At 35.2% G+C, this 18,251-nt stretch overlaps 2 protein-coding genes across 3 annotated transcripts; one reads left to right on the plus strand and one right to left on the minus strand.

Moving 5' to 3' along the window:
• Window positions 1-2,183: 2,183 nt before the first annotated feature.
• LOC137387366 (uncharacterized) lies at window positions 2,184-11,685 on the plus strand. Its single transcript, XM_068073769.1, has 4 exons — window positions 2,184-2,238; window positions 5,407-5,568; window positions 8,374-8,590; window positions 9,777-11,685. Exons 2-4 carry the CDS (start codon window positions 5,408-5,410, stop codon window positions 10,857-10,859), a joined length of 1,461 nt encoding a protein of 486 aa, XP_067929870.1. The 5' UTR covers window positions 2,184-2,238; window position 5,407; the 3' UTR covers window positions 10,860-11,685.
• On the minus strand, window positions 10,891-17,846 carry LOC137387367 (uncharacterized protein YwbO-like). 2 transcript variants are annotated; one of them, XM_068073770.1, is made up of 5 exons: window positions 17,739-17,846; window positions 14,812-14,976; window positions 13,413-13,578; window positions 12,638-12,800; window positions 10,891-12,004 (listed from the first exon to the last, which is right to left on the minus strand). In XM_068073770.1, exons 1-5 carry the CDS (start codon window positions 17,786-17,788, stop codon window positions 11,901-11,903), a joined length of 648 nt encoding a protein of 215 aa, XP_067929871.1. In that variant the 5' UTR covers window positions 17,789-17,846; the 3' UTR covers window positions 10,891-11,900. The 2 variants fall into 2 exon arrangements, with proteins under 2 accessions (XP_067929871.1, XP_067929872.1); XM_068073771.1 differs by having other exon boundaries at window positions 10,892-12,004; window positions 14,812-15,075; window positions 17,739-17,824.
• Between the last annotated feature and the right edge of the window lie 405 nt (window positions 17,847-18,251).

Raw genomic sequence — 18,251 nt, forward strand, 5'->3', positions numbered from 1 at the left:
AGGATTAACTGACTTTCGCAGCTTCTCCTCGAACAAAAACCATGTTGGCAGTCATGGAAAAAATCAATGGAGTCTAAAAAGTTGCGGATGGAGTGTGCGACTATGTGTTCTGTAGTTTTTGAAAGTACACATGTCAGAGAGATGGGACGATAGTTAGTTGGCAGGAGCCTGCTACCTTTATTTTTAAAAATGGGTATGACAGTAGCCGTTTTCCAATCTTTAGGGACAGTATGGTTGGATAAAGAGTTTTGCATTATCTTGGTAAAAGTGGGTGCAATATAGGAAGGTAGGTGTTTCAGCAACAAGGTGCTCAGTTCATCTGGGCCAGCAGCCTTAGAAGGGTTAAGTTGTTTTAAAAGTTTTAAAATACCATCGTTGGAAACAGTTATTGCCTTGGTCTTCTTTTTGGTGGAGTTTGCTACAGTTTCATTTGTTGGGGGAATGGGATAAGCACTATTATCAACTGTGAAAATGGAAGAAAAAGTGTCAGCAAAAGTGTTGGCTATATTATCAGATGGCTTGCCAGTGTTGCCGTGCAAGGTTTTGACTGTGTTACTGGATCCTCTTTTTGAAGATATGAATTTAAAAAGAGGTTTATTGTTGCCTTCCGTCAATTCATGGCAGATATGGATATTTAGAAAGTTATTATAGTCTTGTCTAATTAGTTTTTTACAATTTTTAATCTGAAGCTGGAGCATCTGTTTATTGTCGGCGGTCGGGTACTTTTTAAATGTTTTAAACAATCTATTCCTTTTATGAATCTCTTTAATGCTGGTGTGTTTAATCCAAAATTTCTGTTTACATTTTTAAGGGGCAAATGAGGGATAGAGGCCTTAGCTGCTGCCATAATTCCAGTTTTAAAGGATTGCCAAAGGTCATTAATGTTGGATTTGATTGATATGAGATTAGTTATTTGTCTGTCAAGGGCTTGAGATTGGATTGTTAAGCTGACAAGAGTAGGTGGCTGTAAGCATTACACACACTGGTGATACAGTACAAATATTAGCTAGCATTACTTATACAGCAAAGCATTACATAAGACACCCACAATATTAAATGAATACTACTTCAACATGTTTAGACAATTCCTATTTACATGAATACTACTTCTACATGTTCAGACAACTCCTATTTACAATTCTCTCGTCTTTATGCAACATTCTAGGTGGTGTCTAAAAAAAGGCTGGCAAATTCCTTTACATTACCAAGTCCAACAAGGTTAAAGAGAATAGATAGGTGCATGAGAGTTTCTAATGAAAAACAGGCCCCGTCCTCAACATATGATTAGATAGTGGCTACACATATAATAACTATGCATACAAAAACAAGGAATAACTATGGATGTATAATTGGTTATTTGTATCAGTCTACATCACTGCCAAGAATAATTAATTTTCTTACTCGAACTGGAAATAAACGTCTTCCACTATTGCTACCGATGAAACAAATACTCCAACGATGATCGACTAGATAACATTTCCATTGGTTAAAACAAAGTGAATAAATGCCCTAGTAAAATCCAACAGTCGCATTAAGAATGATTCTTCGCTAGTAAGTACAAATTACGGAATGTACGTACAAACTACGAAGTACATTGTAAGTACAAACTTCGCAGGCGCACACTGATCCTTCCATAGCTAATCTTTCCTCATCTATCACGAAGGCGGAGTTATCAGCAGTAGGCGGAGCCAGATGATTTACTAGCTACGTTTTAAAAAATAAAGCCGTTTTGCGTCCGGTATGTTTTGGGAACCATGTTTTTTGGGCAATAACGCCATATCTACAACGCTACTCACTCACCATCCCTTCTTATTGTTTTGCCTTTGCCTGCCAGACTTTCTTCATCACCACTTGTTCTGATTATGTTGAAAGATTACATTAGGTTATTATTGTAGTTTCCGATACTTTAAAACGGTAACTTTGGTTCACTGCTTAGGTGAATATTTTATATTTTTCGTCAAACAGCGAGTCAACTAAAGAACTGTTGTAATCAAAAACGAACCTTTTCCAAAAGAAACTATGCTCCTCCAAACTTCTTCATATAGGAACTATACTCTTCCTTTTTCGGTTTTAAGTAGAACGCAACTAACTTTTCAGTCGCTCCATTTATTCTCGTTTATTTAACTACGTTTTTTTTTCGTTTGTATGGGACACTAAATATTGTTGTGGAAGTCAGAGCTGACCAGCCACTTGCAAATGGGTAGTCTCTCATGCACACCTGTAACTGTTACAAGCAAGGTGAATGAGTATTACTCTTTATTACACAAGCTCTATGAGCATGAAAAGACGGAACAAGTGGATGCAATTCAATACAATCAAACGTAATGCTAAAATGAGTTGTACAAACAATAAATACTCAAACAGTTGCACTTGTAAATGTAATGTCAAGATATATATAAGTATACACAAAGCTGCACAGAGGTAAGTTAATGTTACCACGCTGTTCTTAACGATGATTAGCAACGGAGTTCTCAGTTTTGCAGTTCGTAGTCCGTACTGCTTGCTCTGAGCTGTTTGTTCTCCGCCTTACTACTGTAGCACCTGGTCCCTAGCACCTTTACTTATATAGCAAGGGCTTGGTGTTAATCCATGGACTTTCCACGCAAGCTGGCTTTTGAATTACAGGGCTAATCTAAGAATAGCTAAAAACTTACGGTAATTAAAGCAGCTTTGTTTAGTAAATTCATCACAATATTAGTTGGGGCAATACATCAATGAGCGTCTGCCACACAGAGACTGTATACTCATACCTCAAAGAAAATAGAATAATTTTATAGTCAATACCCTGCAGAGCACACATGAGAATGTTTCATTGGGTTTAGATGCTTTTACTATATTTAGGAATGGGTATCAACAAGCAACTAATCTTGTATTATGTAGTCGTTTGATCATTTAGCAGTTAAAAGAATAGAAAAGACTTTGAGAATATCAACTTTTAAAAGGCAATTGCAACTAGACATATGTTTGCATCAGGAACTTATGTGAAAAAACTGATACTTATAGCCTCGAAACGCCACCAGAAACAAGCAAACTCACCCAGGGTTGGAATACTTCATGATTTTTTTTAAATTGGGTTTTTTTATTTGAATCAAATTTTTTTTAAACATCAATTACCAACTTTTTTCCTAGCCGCTAACATAATATTCCATTTTGTGGCATACATTATACATTTTGTTAAAGTGTGCCACATAAAAACATTAGCAACAACAAAACAACTTTGCATCACTTTAATTTATTAAAAGTTATTTTTATTTTGACTAAGTTGTGCAGTTCATATTCAGTGAGATGGGGAAGTTCTGAAGAAAATAAATCAAACATGATATTTTGGGAGGATTTTTATCACAGCCTTTGACATGAAACAAACCAAAAAAATCATAAAACATGATTTTTAGGATGATTTAAATCATGATTTAAATCAATGATTTAAATCATGATTTAAATCATTGATTTAAATCAACGACTTAAATCAATGATTTAAATCGTTCTATTTTAATTGGCACATGAACTCATCAGAAACAAGCTTGTAAGCTTACATGGGAGTTTGCTGATGAGAAAACGTATGTCCATCACAGATATTGGGATGACAAAGAAAACACAGATAAAGATTGGATGTATGGCTTTAGAAAGCATCAACCTAAGCTCTTTTGCGAAAGGTTTGAAGCCATTAATTTAAGTATAAGAACTAGTATTAATAAAAAGAATGTCAATTATTTTTATAATCAGATTCTTGTAAAAAGGTTTACCGTTGCCCTTTTTAAGAGACTAGCAGATTTTTTTCACAAAACATTATTTTAAGTTGTTTTAGGTTTTTTGGTTAGAACTTTGCTGAAATCTAACATCTTTCAAGAAGGTATGGAGGAGTCTGTTGTTTTTTAACATGGATCTTTATGCTGCTGTTTGCTAATTAGTTTTTTTACGTGTTTTTAAACTAAAGGGATTGCTACAGTTTGTCACCAGTATGGTCTGCTTAGGCACTCAGTTATGTATGGCCTATTTGGCACTAGACGGATAATTTCCTTTGTTTGCTCGACATCAGTCATGTTTTCAAGTTTTTTGCAAGTAGTGCTCTGCTCTCTAAACATATATGTGTTTGCTTCTTTATGTATAAGAACTTTGCTCATTTCTGCTATTAGATGGTTTTGTTGCTGCTTCCAGATGATTCTCCCCTGTGGTTATGTAATGATCACTGGCTGAGTCTTGGTGATATTACATCAAAAATGGTCACAAGACTTGTTGTTTGCTCACAGATGATCAAGTGTTATGTATGTGCATAGGCAGGTTTACTAGTCGGCTCAACACATTGTGAGCATCTGGGCCAAGGACATCTGGGCCAAGCATCTGGGCCAACAGATGCGTAAGGACAATAGACATAGTTTTTTTATTGAATGCATGAAGTATATTTGTAAAAATATTTTGACGATTGAGGTTGTATAAAAGTGTAAACATCGTGTTCAACTACATCATATTTGAGCCGTTTTGGAGTGGGATTTCAACCTACGGCGTTTTCATGATGGCTGCGATTAATTGTTCATTTTTGAGCTTTGAAGAGCTTGTAATCACATCACAGCAGAGTAAGACATGGTGAACTTTTTGATACCAAATAACTGTAATGTGAATTTTGTTGCAAGTCAACCTTTAAGAATTTTATTATTTATAGATTTAACTTTAAAATATGTTTTAAAGTTTCAATCTGTTTTCATCCCTGTTTATATTCCTGTTGCATCATCTGCTGTTCGTACCAAATTTTGAAGAAACAGAGAGACAGATCAACAATTTTTATGTTAGCTTAAACATGAGATCAAGGCATAACACCAAACTACGAAAGGATTTGTCATAATTAAACAATGAGATAGTGTTCCAAAAACTCAAATGTAGGGAAGTCTTCGATTATATGCCTGCTTGTGCAACCACTTCTATGTAGTACAGAGAAAATAACAGTCAAATAGGTTAAAATAGAACAGCTACACGATATAGTTTCTTGCTGAGGGAGATAAATCTATATATGCTAGTTTACAGCAACGCGTCTTAAATATTACTCAGTCTTGGAGCTCAAGACTGAGCTCCATCAAACCATCAAGCTCTTTAGAGTCAAATCTTCATCAATACCATTTCTACTCATTAAGCTCCTACCGGTACAATGATTATACAATTTTATCATTTGGTTATTTGTTACCGACTCAGCTCAGAAAATATTTTCCTTGAATCTGAGAAAAACAACCAATAAACTTCAATAGTAAATACCTTCACCACTAGCTACAAAGGTGCTCATGGAAAACCATCTGTTGGTCAACTTCTCAAATGTTTTAGCTAGTAGCTACTTCAAGCAGTGTCATCGCTTACATCTCACGTATATATACTTTAAGCAGTGCCATCGCTTTTATCTACTTGTAATTATTTATTTCACAGAATGAATAAAAGGTCAATCAAGAGAAATGAGAGAGAACTGCAGCGTAATGCAACAATTCTTACCCGATTCGATTGGCTGAAAAATGATAGGCAACGAAAGTGTATGGTACTTGTGTTCATCTTCCTTATTCTCTTGTTCCTGTTGAGATACCCTATTATCAAGTGAGTAACATTTCTTTTTAGTGCAGTAGATGTTCTTATAACGTATACCTCCTATTACATAACGTATACCTACTATTACATAATGTATACCTCCTATTACATAATGTATACCTCCTATTACATAATGTATACCTCCTATTACATAAATTCCACATAAAATAATGAACATATGTAAAGTTTTGGTTTCATATAAAGTAAAATATTTCACATAACGTAAAGCATTAAGCCGTAGCAAGCTCTCAAACTCAATTTGAATAACTAGAGTCTCATAGTTAGCCTTAAAAATATTGTTTTACCTTTTGCCGCGCTTGAAGGAGGGAAAATGGCATATAGGTTTATCTCTATTATGTATATATTAGTACTAGTGGCCTGGCAGTCTATTTCTTCTTGAGAAATTGTCAGACGTGTCGATAAAGCACAGTAACTGGGCAATTATTCAGTGAAGGTGTTAGAGTGTCCGTCTATCGATCTGAAAATATGGAGTTGGAGTATCGTCAAAAGCTATCTTTTATCATAATCTTCCACATTTTCGACGGTTAGATGGACAAACAGACAGACACCACTGTTATTATAGTAAAGTTATATTTTTGTTTTACTTTATTTTTAGAATATAAAACATTTTTATTGGTTTCTTTTTGCAAAATGTACCTTGCTGTCTAGAAGAAAGGGAAACCTAATTACAGTAAAACTCGGATAACTCGCCCTCGGATATCTCGAACACATGGTTAACTCAAACGGATTTGTTTGGTCCGTTCCCACGCAATGATAAATTGCTTTAGATAACTCGACCTTAACTTCATTAACTCGAACAGTTTTTTTGCCCAGCGGCTACCGAGACAGTTGTTATCGCTTTAGATTATCACTTTATTCCAAGCCATAGAGATAAACAACAACTTTTAGTAGTTCTAAGGCGTCATTATTACTGCTATCGGCAAAATATTTTCGTTAACGACTTTTCTAAAGGTTTGCAAAAATCAAATTTTACCAAACATCCGCTTGGGGGTAGCCCCTCCGCAAGCGAGGAGAACCCAGGTAACCGTCAGATAAACTTTAAGAAAAGTCGGCAAAACTGGTTTTTGTTAAAACGCTCAAAAGAAAAATGTCTTTTTTTCTGAGAGTTTCAACCATGATCAGGTTTTGCCTATTTTAATCTGAAAACGTCCTGGCAGTCACATCACCTAAAACATACAAACGAATCTCAAGTAATAAAAGGAAAATATTTATACTTTCTGATAAAAATTGTTAAAACATTAGATGAGAGGTCCCTTAACTTGCAACAAGCAATCAATGCTTTTGATTTATATATAGTTTGTAATGTACTGATAAATACAATAATACATGCACTTGTGACAGTGTTCTCATAACTTGAACGCTCTGATAACTCGAACACTTTCTCTCGGTCCTGTGAAGGTCGAGTTAGCCGAGTTTCACTGTATATTGATATCGACGGTAAGGCCTATGCGTTTTTCTTAACTCGTTGTAAAATTATTGCAATCATGAACCGACCGAACGTGATAGGAAAAAAGTGAAAATTTGCCGATATAACTCAAGAATATGGCAGTTATGGTACAGTCATTAAATTAAAAAATTATGTCTAGTTTTTTTAAGGAACAAAATGGTGAGTTTGGGAGGATTTTAGAACGGGTTAGGCAGTTCACACGTATTGTACAGTCCATATAGCGTAAAATCCCTATGATGTAAACATTCCCGATACAGATTCTTTACGTTGTAGGAGCGTCTACTGTATTTGACCTGCTTGCATTGAAGGTTTATGAGCGCTTGTTATTACATCATCGATTCAACATGCATTTGCATATATTCTATTCTGAAAACTAATAACAAAGATATTTTTGTGCAGTTCAGTTAGTCTTTGCAAATTTAATTATGGGAGTACCTGACAATTTTCTGGATTTAGCTTCCGTTGTTGGCTAAGCAATAAGTTCAAATTTTGCTTTGACCAGTACAACAAGGTTGTGAAACATTTTGTCTAACTCGAGGCGAAATGAAGTGCAAAAACCTACATCAAATTCTGATATCAAATTGGAAAATGGAATGGTGATAGTATTTCAATAGATTTTACATTATGTTATTGCTTTTTAAGCTAGCAAAACTTGACTGAGAACATTGCTACAGTTAAAGGACTGTATGTGAAATGATGAGAGTTTTATCTAAATCCTTAATTATGCAATGAAAGGTGTCATCACCAAGTTAGCTAATTTTAACTCACAGTTTCACATTTGTCTATTTTTGGTAATAAAAGAATTTACTGGATGTGTAAGATTGGATGCACCATGGCTTGTCTAAATGTTTAGCCACACTCGCATTCAACAGGCCTTCAATCTTCAAACTAGGAGTACTTCTCCTATTCACTGTGTATGCTTGATGTTTATTTTTGAGTTCCTAAAATATATACAGCTAACTGACCACCCTCACTTTGTCCGTAACAGCATTGACTCCAATAATGATAGAGTAATCACAATGCTAAGTATTTTTTAAGTGTGCGTAATTAAGTAACACGAAAAACTTAGTCTGAGTTCTGTGAGCACCAGCTACATGATTGCTAGTGATTACTGCTGGTTTAAAATGTATGAGATTATGTATCTACAAGTTATGAAAAGAAACAACTTCAGCAAAGAATTGCAAGTCACACTTTCATGAAAGAAATGATTGCATTATATTGAAGTTTTTATTGCTGTAAAACTATGATAACATTTGATATTGGGTTTCCTTTTTAATCGAGCAAAAAGAAAGAAATATATAGTGATAATGACTGAGGCGATTTTTTATAATCTTCTTTGATTTTAGATGGATTGATAGGCTACCAAATCCTCCCATGGAGGAGGTGGGGCGGTGTGAGGTCCTAGAGGAGGGTCTGTTGGATATCGGGCTCGTATATCTAAGTCCCGGCTACACGAGTGACAGCACCTTTGTCTCCTTCTCTACTAATCTCCCTACAAATAATTTTATCTCTGTCCAATACGGACCCGATGGACGAATGGAGTTTGAGACCTTCTCTCTGAGTGTGAGTTTGTAAAGGGGTTTTATAGAACCTTTTAAACAAGAAGTTTGGTTTTCATTATGATGCTTGGATCGATAAGTAGAAGGCTGTGCAGTGTTAAACCAACTGCAAAACTCATTTACGGATTAGAGGAAGGACGGTTACAAACAAGTGCAGATAAAATTTCGTATTTATTCTTTATTGGTTCTAACACACTGTGAAACCTGTGACAATAAAACTGGCTATCAATTTACAGTCAATTTGGTACATCACAAAATAATAAACAGAATAAACCAAACCATTCTTGCGAATGCATAATTCAAAAAGGGTAACAAAATGTTAAGAGAAATAAAACGTGGGTCTGTGCCTCCATCTAATCCACATAATATTCCATTATAACAATACATCTTGCAAGGTTTTTAGCGTGTACTTTATGACGTTTCAACATAAGTAATCCATGAACAGCAGACTTTGGACACTATGGAATGCAATTACTCAAATGGTAGGATTAACCATACGAATAGTTTTGTGTGTCAATTTTTCTGTACCAGAAAAGTTGGTCGGTTTACGTATGGTTTACGTATGGAGTTGTCTCCTTACATGAAGTGTATTACTGACGTACATTGTAACTAAGCAAAAAGATCTGTGGAGGTTGCCCTGCACCAGTCAAGAACATTATTGAAAATATGGAGTTGTCTTCTTCCATATAATTTGTTACTGCTTGTCATCATCTTTCAAAAAGTTTGCGCATTGGTTGTTATGCATCGGTAGAGATTGTTGGTCAGCATATGGAGTTGTCTTCTCCTGTGAAGCGTTCACATTCGCCTATCTAAGCAAGTATTTTGCAACTCTGTAATGAATTACTGTGCAGCTCTAGCATATCAATAACTGATGAATACATTTTTCATTCTTTTGCATTCACTCTTAAGAGCAAGCTAAACATGAACTGCCTTCGTTTGCTTGAAATGGAATCTCGAAATAATATCACGTACTTTCTATTAAAAATTATCATGCTCCTACGTTTGAAGAATAAAGCTGATTAGTGCCAGCTTGTTGATTACACAAGTGCATTTGTTGCAGTAAAATTAACAATGACCTTATGATCATTGACCTTATGAACTCCTAAATGATTGAGTTTCTAATAAGTTTATGTTTTTTGAAGCAGAGTTAAATTGGTTTGTTGATTTTTAGCATTTACTTGTTTTTGTAGGCTGACATAGGTGGACACGAGCATTTTCAATATAAGCATTCTGCATCACTCATCATACGCTCTTTCCCTATCAGATACTTCTACAGAATCACATGCAATGACAAATCTTCAAAGACCTACAGTTTTGTTCCCTGGAAGAGAAGAAACAATTGGTCTCCTGAAATAGCTGTCGTTGCAGGGAAAATTACTAAACCGTTGGTGCAATATCTTTCAACTTCTCACCGCAAGCCTTCTCTCATCGTAAACATGGCTGAAGCTAGCTCTAACCAGAACTATATGTATGCATCTTTGGAGCCTTTAGTTACAGGTATTCCCTTTCTACCTATACCAAGTTTAAACTCTACATTGGCACCACTTCCACAAACGTCTGCATTCCAGCACATGAAGATTGGTCCTGTGTACGTCGCTGTGTTTAATAAGCGCACAGTTGGCTCTCTAGACCTGCGGGAAGATTTGGCACTTCTTCAGCGACGTAGGGCAGAATGTCCTTGGTTAGTGCTGATGTCTGATCATCTCCCAATATGCGCATCTGATGATACGCCTTGGGGGAAGACGCCTGGTTGTCGGGCACTCACAGATCTTTTAGTAGAGTTCAAAGTTGATATGTTTATTGTGGGCGGCCAGAATGGTTACCAAATATCACGACTTGTTGCTACAGATTCTCAATTTGGGAGTGAAGGTGGCCTCAGCTCATTCATTGTGGGTCTTCAAACTGAAGGTGTGTCTATTCACAGCCTGCCAATATCACCCGAAGTCTTTAAAGAGCATCCTCCAGCCCTCGTTACATTGTTGAATCTTCATATAGAACATTCTGATTCATTATGCTTTGATGTGCACAAGCTAAATCATTCTGTTTTATTGGATCATACTTGTATTAAAAAGAGGGCCAGCGTTCTTTCCACAGAATTCAACGGATTGAATGTTACATATGACAAGCGTGTCTGGTTGGTTTTAGTTGTCACTCTCTCACTAGTAATGTTACTGCTTTTGGTATTTAGACGCTACTTCTGGTTGCGCATTTGTAAGTTTCTCAACTCGGATGGAAGTCTTCCACTATACCATGAAAATATGTTAGCTGTATAACATAATTCACCATGTGATTGTTTTAATCACAAAGTTTTCATGAGGCGATGGTAAAGTTTCAGTTCGTCAACACCCAGAGATCTGTCAGTGCATATAGAGGAATGATTTATTACCGTTCTTACGATTCAAGGTGCTTTAAAGATTTTCTGCTCATCGTTATATCGTCACTTCTCTTATGTTACCAAAATATATGGACAAACCCTACAGACGTTATGTAAAACATTTCTCAATTGCATTAAGCTGGATTCTGTGACATGTACTCTACATTCGAGCCATTGTGCCAACGGTTGGTGATGATGCTTTGACCACATGTCGACTAACCCAGGAACATGAAAATTCGACTCACTATTGCATGATGATTTCATCAACATGAAAATGCTTCATGGAAAACTAGTAGAAATAATTTGTTTTGTATTTTTCGTATTTAAAATGCGAGAAGATATGCTGTAATATATGTTGCGATTTTTCATTTCAAGCCATATATTTTACGAACTTTTTTTTGTTGCCATTCATCATGTTTAACAGGCGAATTAGATTCATCTGCTAGAAGACATTTTCTTCTTCAAATTTTATGTTTTATTAAATTGAGTCAAAAGCTTCTATTTTCTAAATGGTGCTAACCTTTTTTAATTGTTAGTATTTTAGTTCCATCAAAACTATATAGAATATATTATATGGTGCGATTGTTACATTTAGAGGTTAAATAACATTTTCATGTGAATGTGATGGAAATTGCGATTTTATATATACCTAAATAGACATTAATTGTAATTCTTCTAGTGTTCTGTATATTTTCTGATCATGGATAACAAGATATTCAAACTGACATCCATTGTGATTCGTTCAAAGCTTAAAAATGACAATATCATAAAATTGAATATAGTGCTTTCCATGTGAGTAGAAAATATTGACTGCTAGTTTCATATGCTAGCAATATATACCTTTTAAATGGTAACACAAGAAGCAAAAAGCTGATAACAAACATACTGCTGTCATTTTAGATGTAAAAACTAAGAGACGTAGGTTAATTCCTTTAATAGTTTATTTCTGATTGTCTGCTATGAAAGCAAATGTCTTTGCAAATGCGTCGGGCTCCAGTGAACCTGAGATATGTGTCTCTCCATTAATAATAAAATGTGGTACACCTGAAACACAAAAAATGCTGAAGTATAAGCTGATCAATAACCAATAATACTACTGTGGTTGTAGGACATCATCTTTTACCCAAACCAAACGTGATATTTTTAAATTGTTCATAGATTTTTTGGTATTCGATTGAACAAACCAACTAGTCGGGATGATCAGTTATTATATGCAAAGCATTTAGGAATATAAATGACTAGCTGATTGTATCATTTTATTGTTTTATTGCAGTATTGTTTAATTGTAACTGCAATAGCTTTTTATGAAACTACTAATAGCTCGCAAAGCGCCTCTCAAAACACTTGAATGTTGTGTTTTTCGTCACCCAACCTCAAACTTGCTGCTTAAATGTGGTTTTACTCTGCAAACAATTAGCCCGAAGCATAAAAGCTGGTGAAAGTTGGCTTGTTACTGAAAAGAACTAAAGAATTTTCTCTTAATGGAAATAGTTTTGAAGCTTAGTAGCTCCGTGTGTTTGCTGCATACGTGGAGAGAATTTCGTATTGAGAAGCTGAGCTCTGAACACTACACTCAGCCTTTGAACTCAATTGTTTCTACTGCAGGAAATATCTTAACTATAAAGTGTGCCTATTAGACAAGAACTATTTCATACGCTGTAAAAAAGGTTTACATACTCGGGATAGGTTTTGATTTCCAAGAAAGAGCAGTCTCTTCTACTTTCTTGGAGTTGTCTGCACAGTCCATGTAACCCTCATAGGCAGCCATATCAAAACATAGCTCTTCTGCTATTTTGTTTAAGACTCCTCTGTTAAGCAGCTGATCTTCACAGAGGTAATTCTGAATAATAATTTTAACACATATAAGTTAGTTGATAAACTTTGAATATAGAATTGTAATTGTTTTTGTACCTTGAAAGACCACCTGCAATGCCAAGGTAACGCAACTCTAGAGTGGCGGATCTATTAGTTTATAGTACTAGTGTAGAATGTCTTATCGGTCATATTGACCACAGAAGAGGAGCAGCCGTAGATCAGTGGTTAGTGTACTAGCCTACAATCGTTAAGTCAGAGGTTTGAATAGCAGAAGAACCGTTGATGGTATTAGGAAGGGCATCCAGCCAAATCTCATGTGAAAAATGGTCGCTCTATACCAGGAAATACTATTTGCAGCGAGGACCACTAAATGGGAAATGCTAAAAAAGGGCTGAAAGAAAATTGAAAGGCTTCTCTTCTATGGCATTGGAGTTACTGTATCTGGTGAGACATCAATAGGATCACAAGCTGTATTTCTTGTAAAGGAGTTGTCTTTTCACAACTATCAAATGTATAAGTCTAGGACTTTCACAAACAAGGTATTACATTATAAAATGAGCATTCGTCTAGTGGTTTAAAATTAACAAAATTTTTCTTTCACCATGATAATATGATAAGTACTATTGGCATGAGTTACCTTGAATATTCGTTCAGCTACGTTGCTCTGCAAATTCGTCGAATTATCCAATGTTTTACAATACTCCAGCATTTGGTGGCCAGAAAACGTGTTAGGTAGTCGTTTAGACCGTCCACTAAATTTGATTCCTACAGAAGCTGCCCGCTGTCGCATTTGTTCAAGAATGCTACAAAGAAATGTCATCTAGACTAATTTTCAAACGTAGATGGCTGTACAATCTTTCTAATATACTGTTATGTGATTTCAATCAAAGGCAAGTCTATAAGTACTGTAAATATTAAAAGTATATTTTAAACAAGCATTACATGTGTCTACTCGGTATAGCAAAATTGAGCCACTGAGGTTATCATGATTAATCCTTGAGAAAACAATGTATTGAATCGAACAGGCCATATTAATATTCGATCTAACAGGCCATATTAATATTCGATCTAACAGGCCATATTAATATTGGATTGAACAGGCCATATTAATATTGAATCGAACAGGCCATATTAATATTGGATTGAACAGGCCATATTAATATTAGATCGAACAGGCCATATTAATATTCGATTGAACAGGCCATATTAATATTAGATCGAACAGGCCATATTGATATTCAATCGAACAGGCCATATTAATATTCGATCGAACAGGCCATATCGATATTCAATCGAACAGGCCATATTGATATTCAATCGAACAGGCCATATTAATATTCAATCGAACAGGCCGTATCAATGTTAATTAACACATTAATTATTGAAAAGGCTTTTCACGGTGTAATCACTCATTACATGTTCTACTAGAAATGCTAGTAAAAGCATACTAAGTAGTAAAAGGTATGTGGTACTAAGACAACTGGCTAAAGTACTCCATGATCATGAGAGGACAATAGAGTTAACCATTTGATGCTGTGTTGTTGTTTAGGAATCTACAGCTCGTTTGGGGTTTGCTTATCCGAAATGCTAACTGCTTTTTTAATTTTCAGCTTCCGCTAACCCACAAAATGTCCCGTAACCGCAAAAACCTTACTCAAATTGATTGCGAATAATGTGAATTACTCGCTTTCCTATATGGTTGTTAGTAAGTTTAGATTAAAAAGAGCATGTCTACTAATATATTGAGAAAAACTTTGGTGCTGGACAACATTTGATCTATGACATTAAAAGCTTTTGTTTGGATAACATGCATATGCTATAACAGTTAATTTACCTCCTAATCACAGTGACCCTACAAACTACTGATATATTTGGATATTATACATTATCATATATTAAATAATATATGATACATAATATATATGATATTTATGATAATATATATTATCATATATTATAACTCTGTATGTGCTGCTTTCATTTTTTTATTTGATTAAAATGTTTATCCCAACCTTGACCTTCTCGCATCTACTAACCTGGGATTTTTCATCCTGGGAAGTTTCTCAACTCCTTCATCTGTAAGACCAGGAAAGAGGAAAAATGGCTCCCAAGAAACATTAAAATCGTACAAGTCAGCCGTCTGCTGCATGGCAGCCTCCAGCTTTCGCTTGCCGATCCAGCACGATAGACACATAAAATCCCTGCAAGTAACAATCTCTCTAGTAGTTTGTCTGGTGAAGGTGATATGGTCAGAACAACCAGTATGCTTGGTGGTTCCTTTTTAGGTACAACTACAACAACTACAATAAATACACAGAGGTTCCAAATGAAGAAAAGTTGTGGAAAAAGCCAGATCTTATTTTTGTGATTGACTATATTGGGCTTGCTGGTTCTGGTTGTTAGACTTTAGTGACAGCAAATCATCTTAGTGTGTCTCAATATTTGTTTGTTTCTGTAGTTTTCATCTATTTCAACCACTATATAACCACTATATAACCACTATTTCAACCCAAATATATATCAATAACTTGCTTCAAGCACTTAAAATATTTTCACCTGATTTTCTTAAAACCGATTTTTAATGAGCTTCTTACTAATCAGGCTGAATACTACCATAGGATAGTCAGTGATAAAATTGATCAAATCACAGTCAAAAAAAGTTCAGTTACAAAATTGAAACAGCTTCTCAACGCTTATACAGGAAGAAACTGTGTAAAGTTTACACTTTGCGCTGCTTTTTTCTGTTAGAAATGCTTCAAGAACTTTTACACCTCTAACATAAATGTTTTGTGCATTAAATCACTCTCAGTATGTTTGAATTGGTGTTAAAAGTTTTACAACTCAACTTTTTAAAATGTGACTGTATCACTTTGTGCACCTGGCTCTTCAATTGCCTGTTTGTTATTCACCTGTAAAGAATAGACTATCATTGTTGAACTAGTCTGTTTATGGGTAAAGGGCACCCTTGGGCTGATGAAATGTATACCTATTACTACAAAGTTTAGTAAAACCCTTTATAAGAACTTCGAAATGGCAATTTAGCTCTTTGTGGAATAGCTAACAGTTTGATATAGCCACATTCATTCCAATATGGTATAATTCTAGTGTGTCATTTCTATCTAGCACCTGTTCGAACATTTCATCTCTATCTAGCACCTGTTCGAACATTTCATTTCTATCCAGTACATGTTCTAACATGTCATTTTTATCCAGCACATGTTCTTACTTGTCATTTCTATCCAGTACATATTCTTACTTGTCATTTCTATCCAGTACATGTTCTTACTTGTCATTTCTATCCAGTACATGTTCTTACTTGTCATTTCTATCCAGTACATGTTCTTACTTGTCATTTCTATCCACTACATGTTTTTACTTGTCATTTCTATCCAGTACATGTTCTTACTTGTCATTTCTATCCAGTACATGTTCTTACTTGTCATTTCTATCCAGTACATGTTCTTACTTGTCATTTCTATCCAGTACATATTCTCATATGTCACTCCCAATTAGTACTTATTTCTGTACATTAGTTTTATCTAGCACTGGCTTCTATATATCACTTAAGTCTAGTGCCTCTAGTTACATGTTATTGCTAATCAATACTTGCTTTAGTGTGTCATATCTATCCAGTGTTTACAAAACTTTAATGACTGAAGTCTAGCTGGAAAAAGCATAGGTATCTTTAATTAGTCTGTGGCAGGAATAGGTCTTGGATTTAAGCCAATTAAATGTGCTCCTGGCTGATAATGTCGTCAACGCTTCAAGCAGAATACGCCACATCATGCTGACTCACAGCGTTTAACAAACACTTGCTAATAAATTGACCTCTCTCTCTCAATGCTTGTAAAGTTATCACTGACGCAAGCATGGCCAATCAGCAAAATGTTTTCCTTTCAAAACTAACCACGAAGAATCTCAATCAAAACAGCTCAGGCATCACTACGATTTAGACTATTCTGGAGTGATTTGTATATGGTCGTCGTTAGTAACCCAAAAGACAAGGCTATGCAATGCCCTCACTAATCTGTAATAACTCTTGCTTTCATAGAATGGAACACTTCGGGTTTGTATATTATGGTCTGTTTTTATAATTTTTCCTCTATGTAAGCCACCAACTGATCATGTGACCTCTATTACAAGACTTTGATGAATAACAACTATTGACATGTGCCAGTTTGTCGCTGCCATGCTATCCTCTTTCCTTTTGAAAAGCTTTAAAATGTTTTCAATAATTTAGCTATCTAAGAATAAACAAAGTTCAAGGCTAAAGACAAGGATCTACAGTCAGGATTTTCAAATACTTTGGTAGTAATCATAACTCTACTCGAGACTTCTAGTAATTATATCATGAATGAAAGGCATTCCTAGGCTTGGAGACAAATGAACATTCTCAAGCATCTATATACATGTATATATAAATCTCAATGTTTGTATGTATGTTTGTCTGCATGTCCAGTTATAGCGATAAGGTTTGCAGAATAAAACACCAGCTGCACACCAGATTTGAATTTGGAGAACATTCAGTTATGCAGACAGTCATCTATTCAATACAATATGCTGTCCAATTGGCTATATGACAGAATAAATTGGGCACATGCTTATTACAAATGCCAATCTTTTATGGCTTCACTCTTAACTGCAGCTAGCACTATGAATGAAGCAATACCAGAAGAAAAATGCCTGCCTATACTTGAAGAAAAATGCCTAAACTCACATAGCCAACAAGATAATTGCAATAAATATAAATCTGTAGCCGGCACTGCAGCCAGTATAGTATGAATCACACAAAAATAAACACGGTACACAGAAATAAACAAAACACCTTCGTTTAAAAGTTAGAATGGTAAATTTTGTATGTTTAGAAAAAAATTAATTTTCTGTGCAGAAACTTTTTATCACCCGTGTAATGCTAGGCATTCATTTAGTATAGAACAAAGGTTGTCATATAGAATGTACTTACGCAACAATCTGTATGTTGATAGGAACCTTCTTAGTGGTCTCATCTGCCATTCTTAACAGAAATGAATATGCAGGGTTTCACTCAACTTGTAAGCCCTGCAATGATACACGGCCTTGGCATGTAGTTGTAGACAAATGAAGGAGTATTTATACCCAGGTCTGTTTTTGACCTGTCATTGTAATGTATGTCATTTATTACCTGTAGAATGTAATGACGTTGCACCGCACAGTGTGCATATCATCATGTTGTAACCACTGATGACATGACACAGTATAGTCATCTATATATATATTTCTCAAAGTCCGTGTGTTGGAATTCCGTCTGTTGGAAATCCGGTTATAGCCATTATTAGAACAGCTGAGCTGGACAACAATAAATACTCAAAGTCATGGCTTAGTGTCATTGGAAGCCTAACCTTATTAACTAGCTTAGTGGAGTTTTCCATTGGCAATATGCCAGGCTACTAAAAGGTACAGTTGTTTGACAAAGTTTTAAAACCTTTACAATTGTTTT

Source organism: Watersipora subatra, chromosome 2 (assembly GCF_963576615.1).
Source record: "Watersipora subatra chromosome 2, tzWatSuba1.1, whole genome shotgun sequence".
NCBI classification, from domain to species: domain Eukaryota; kingdom Metazoa; phylum Bryozoa; class Gymnolaemata; order Cheilostomatida; family Watersiporidae; genus Watersipora; species Watersipora subatra.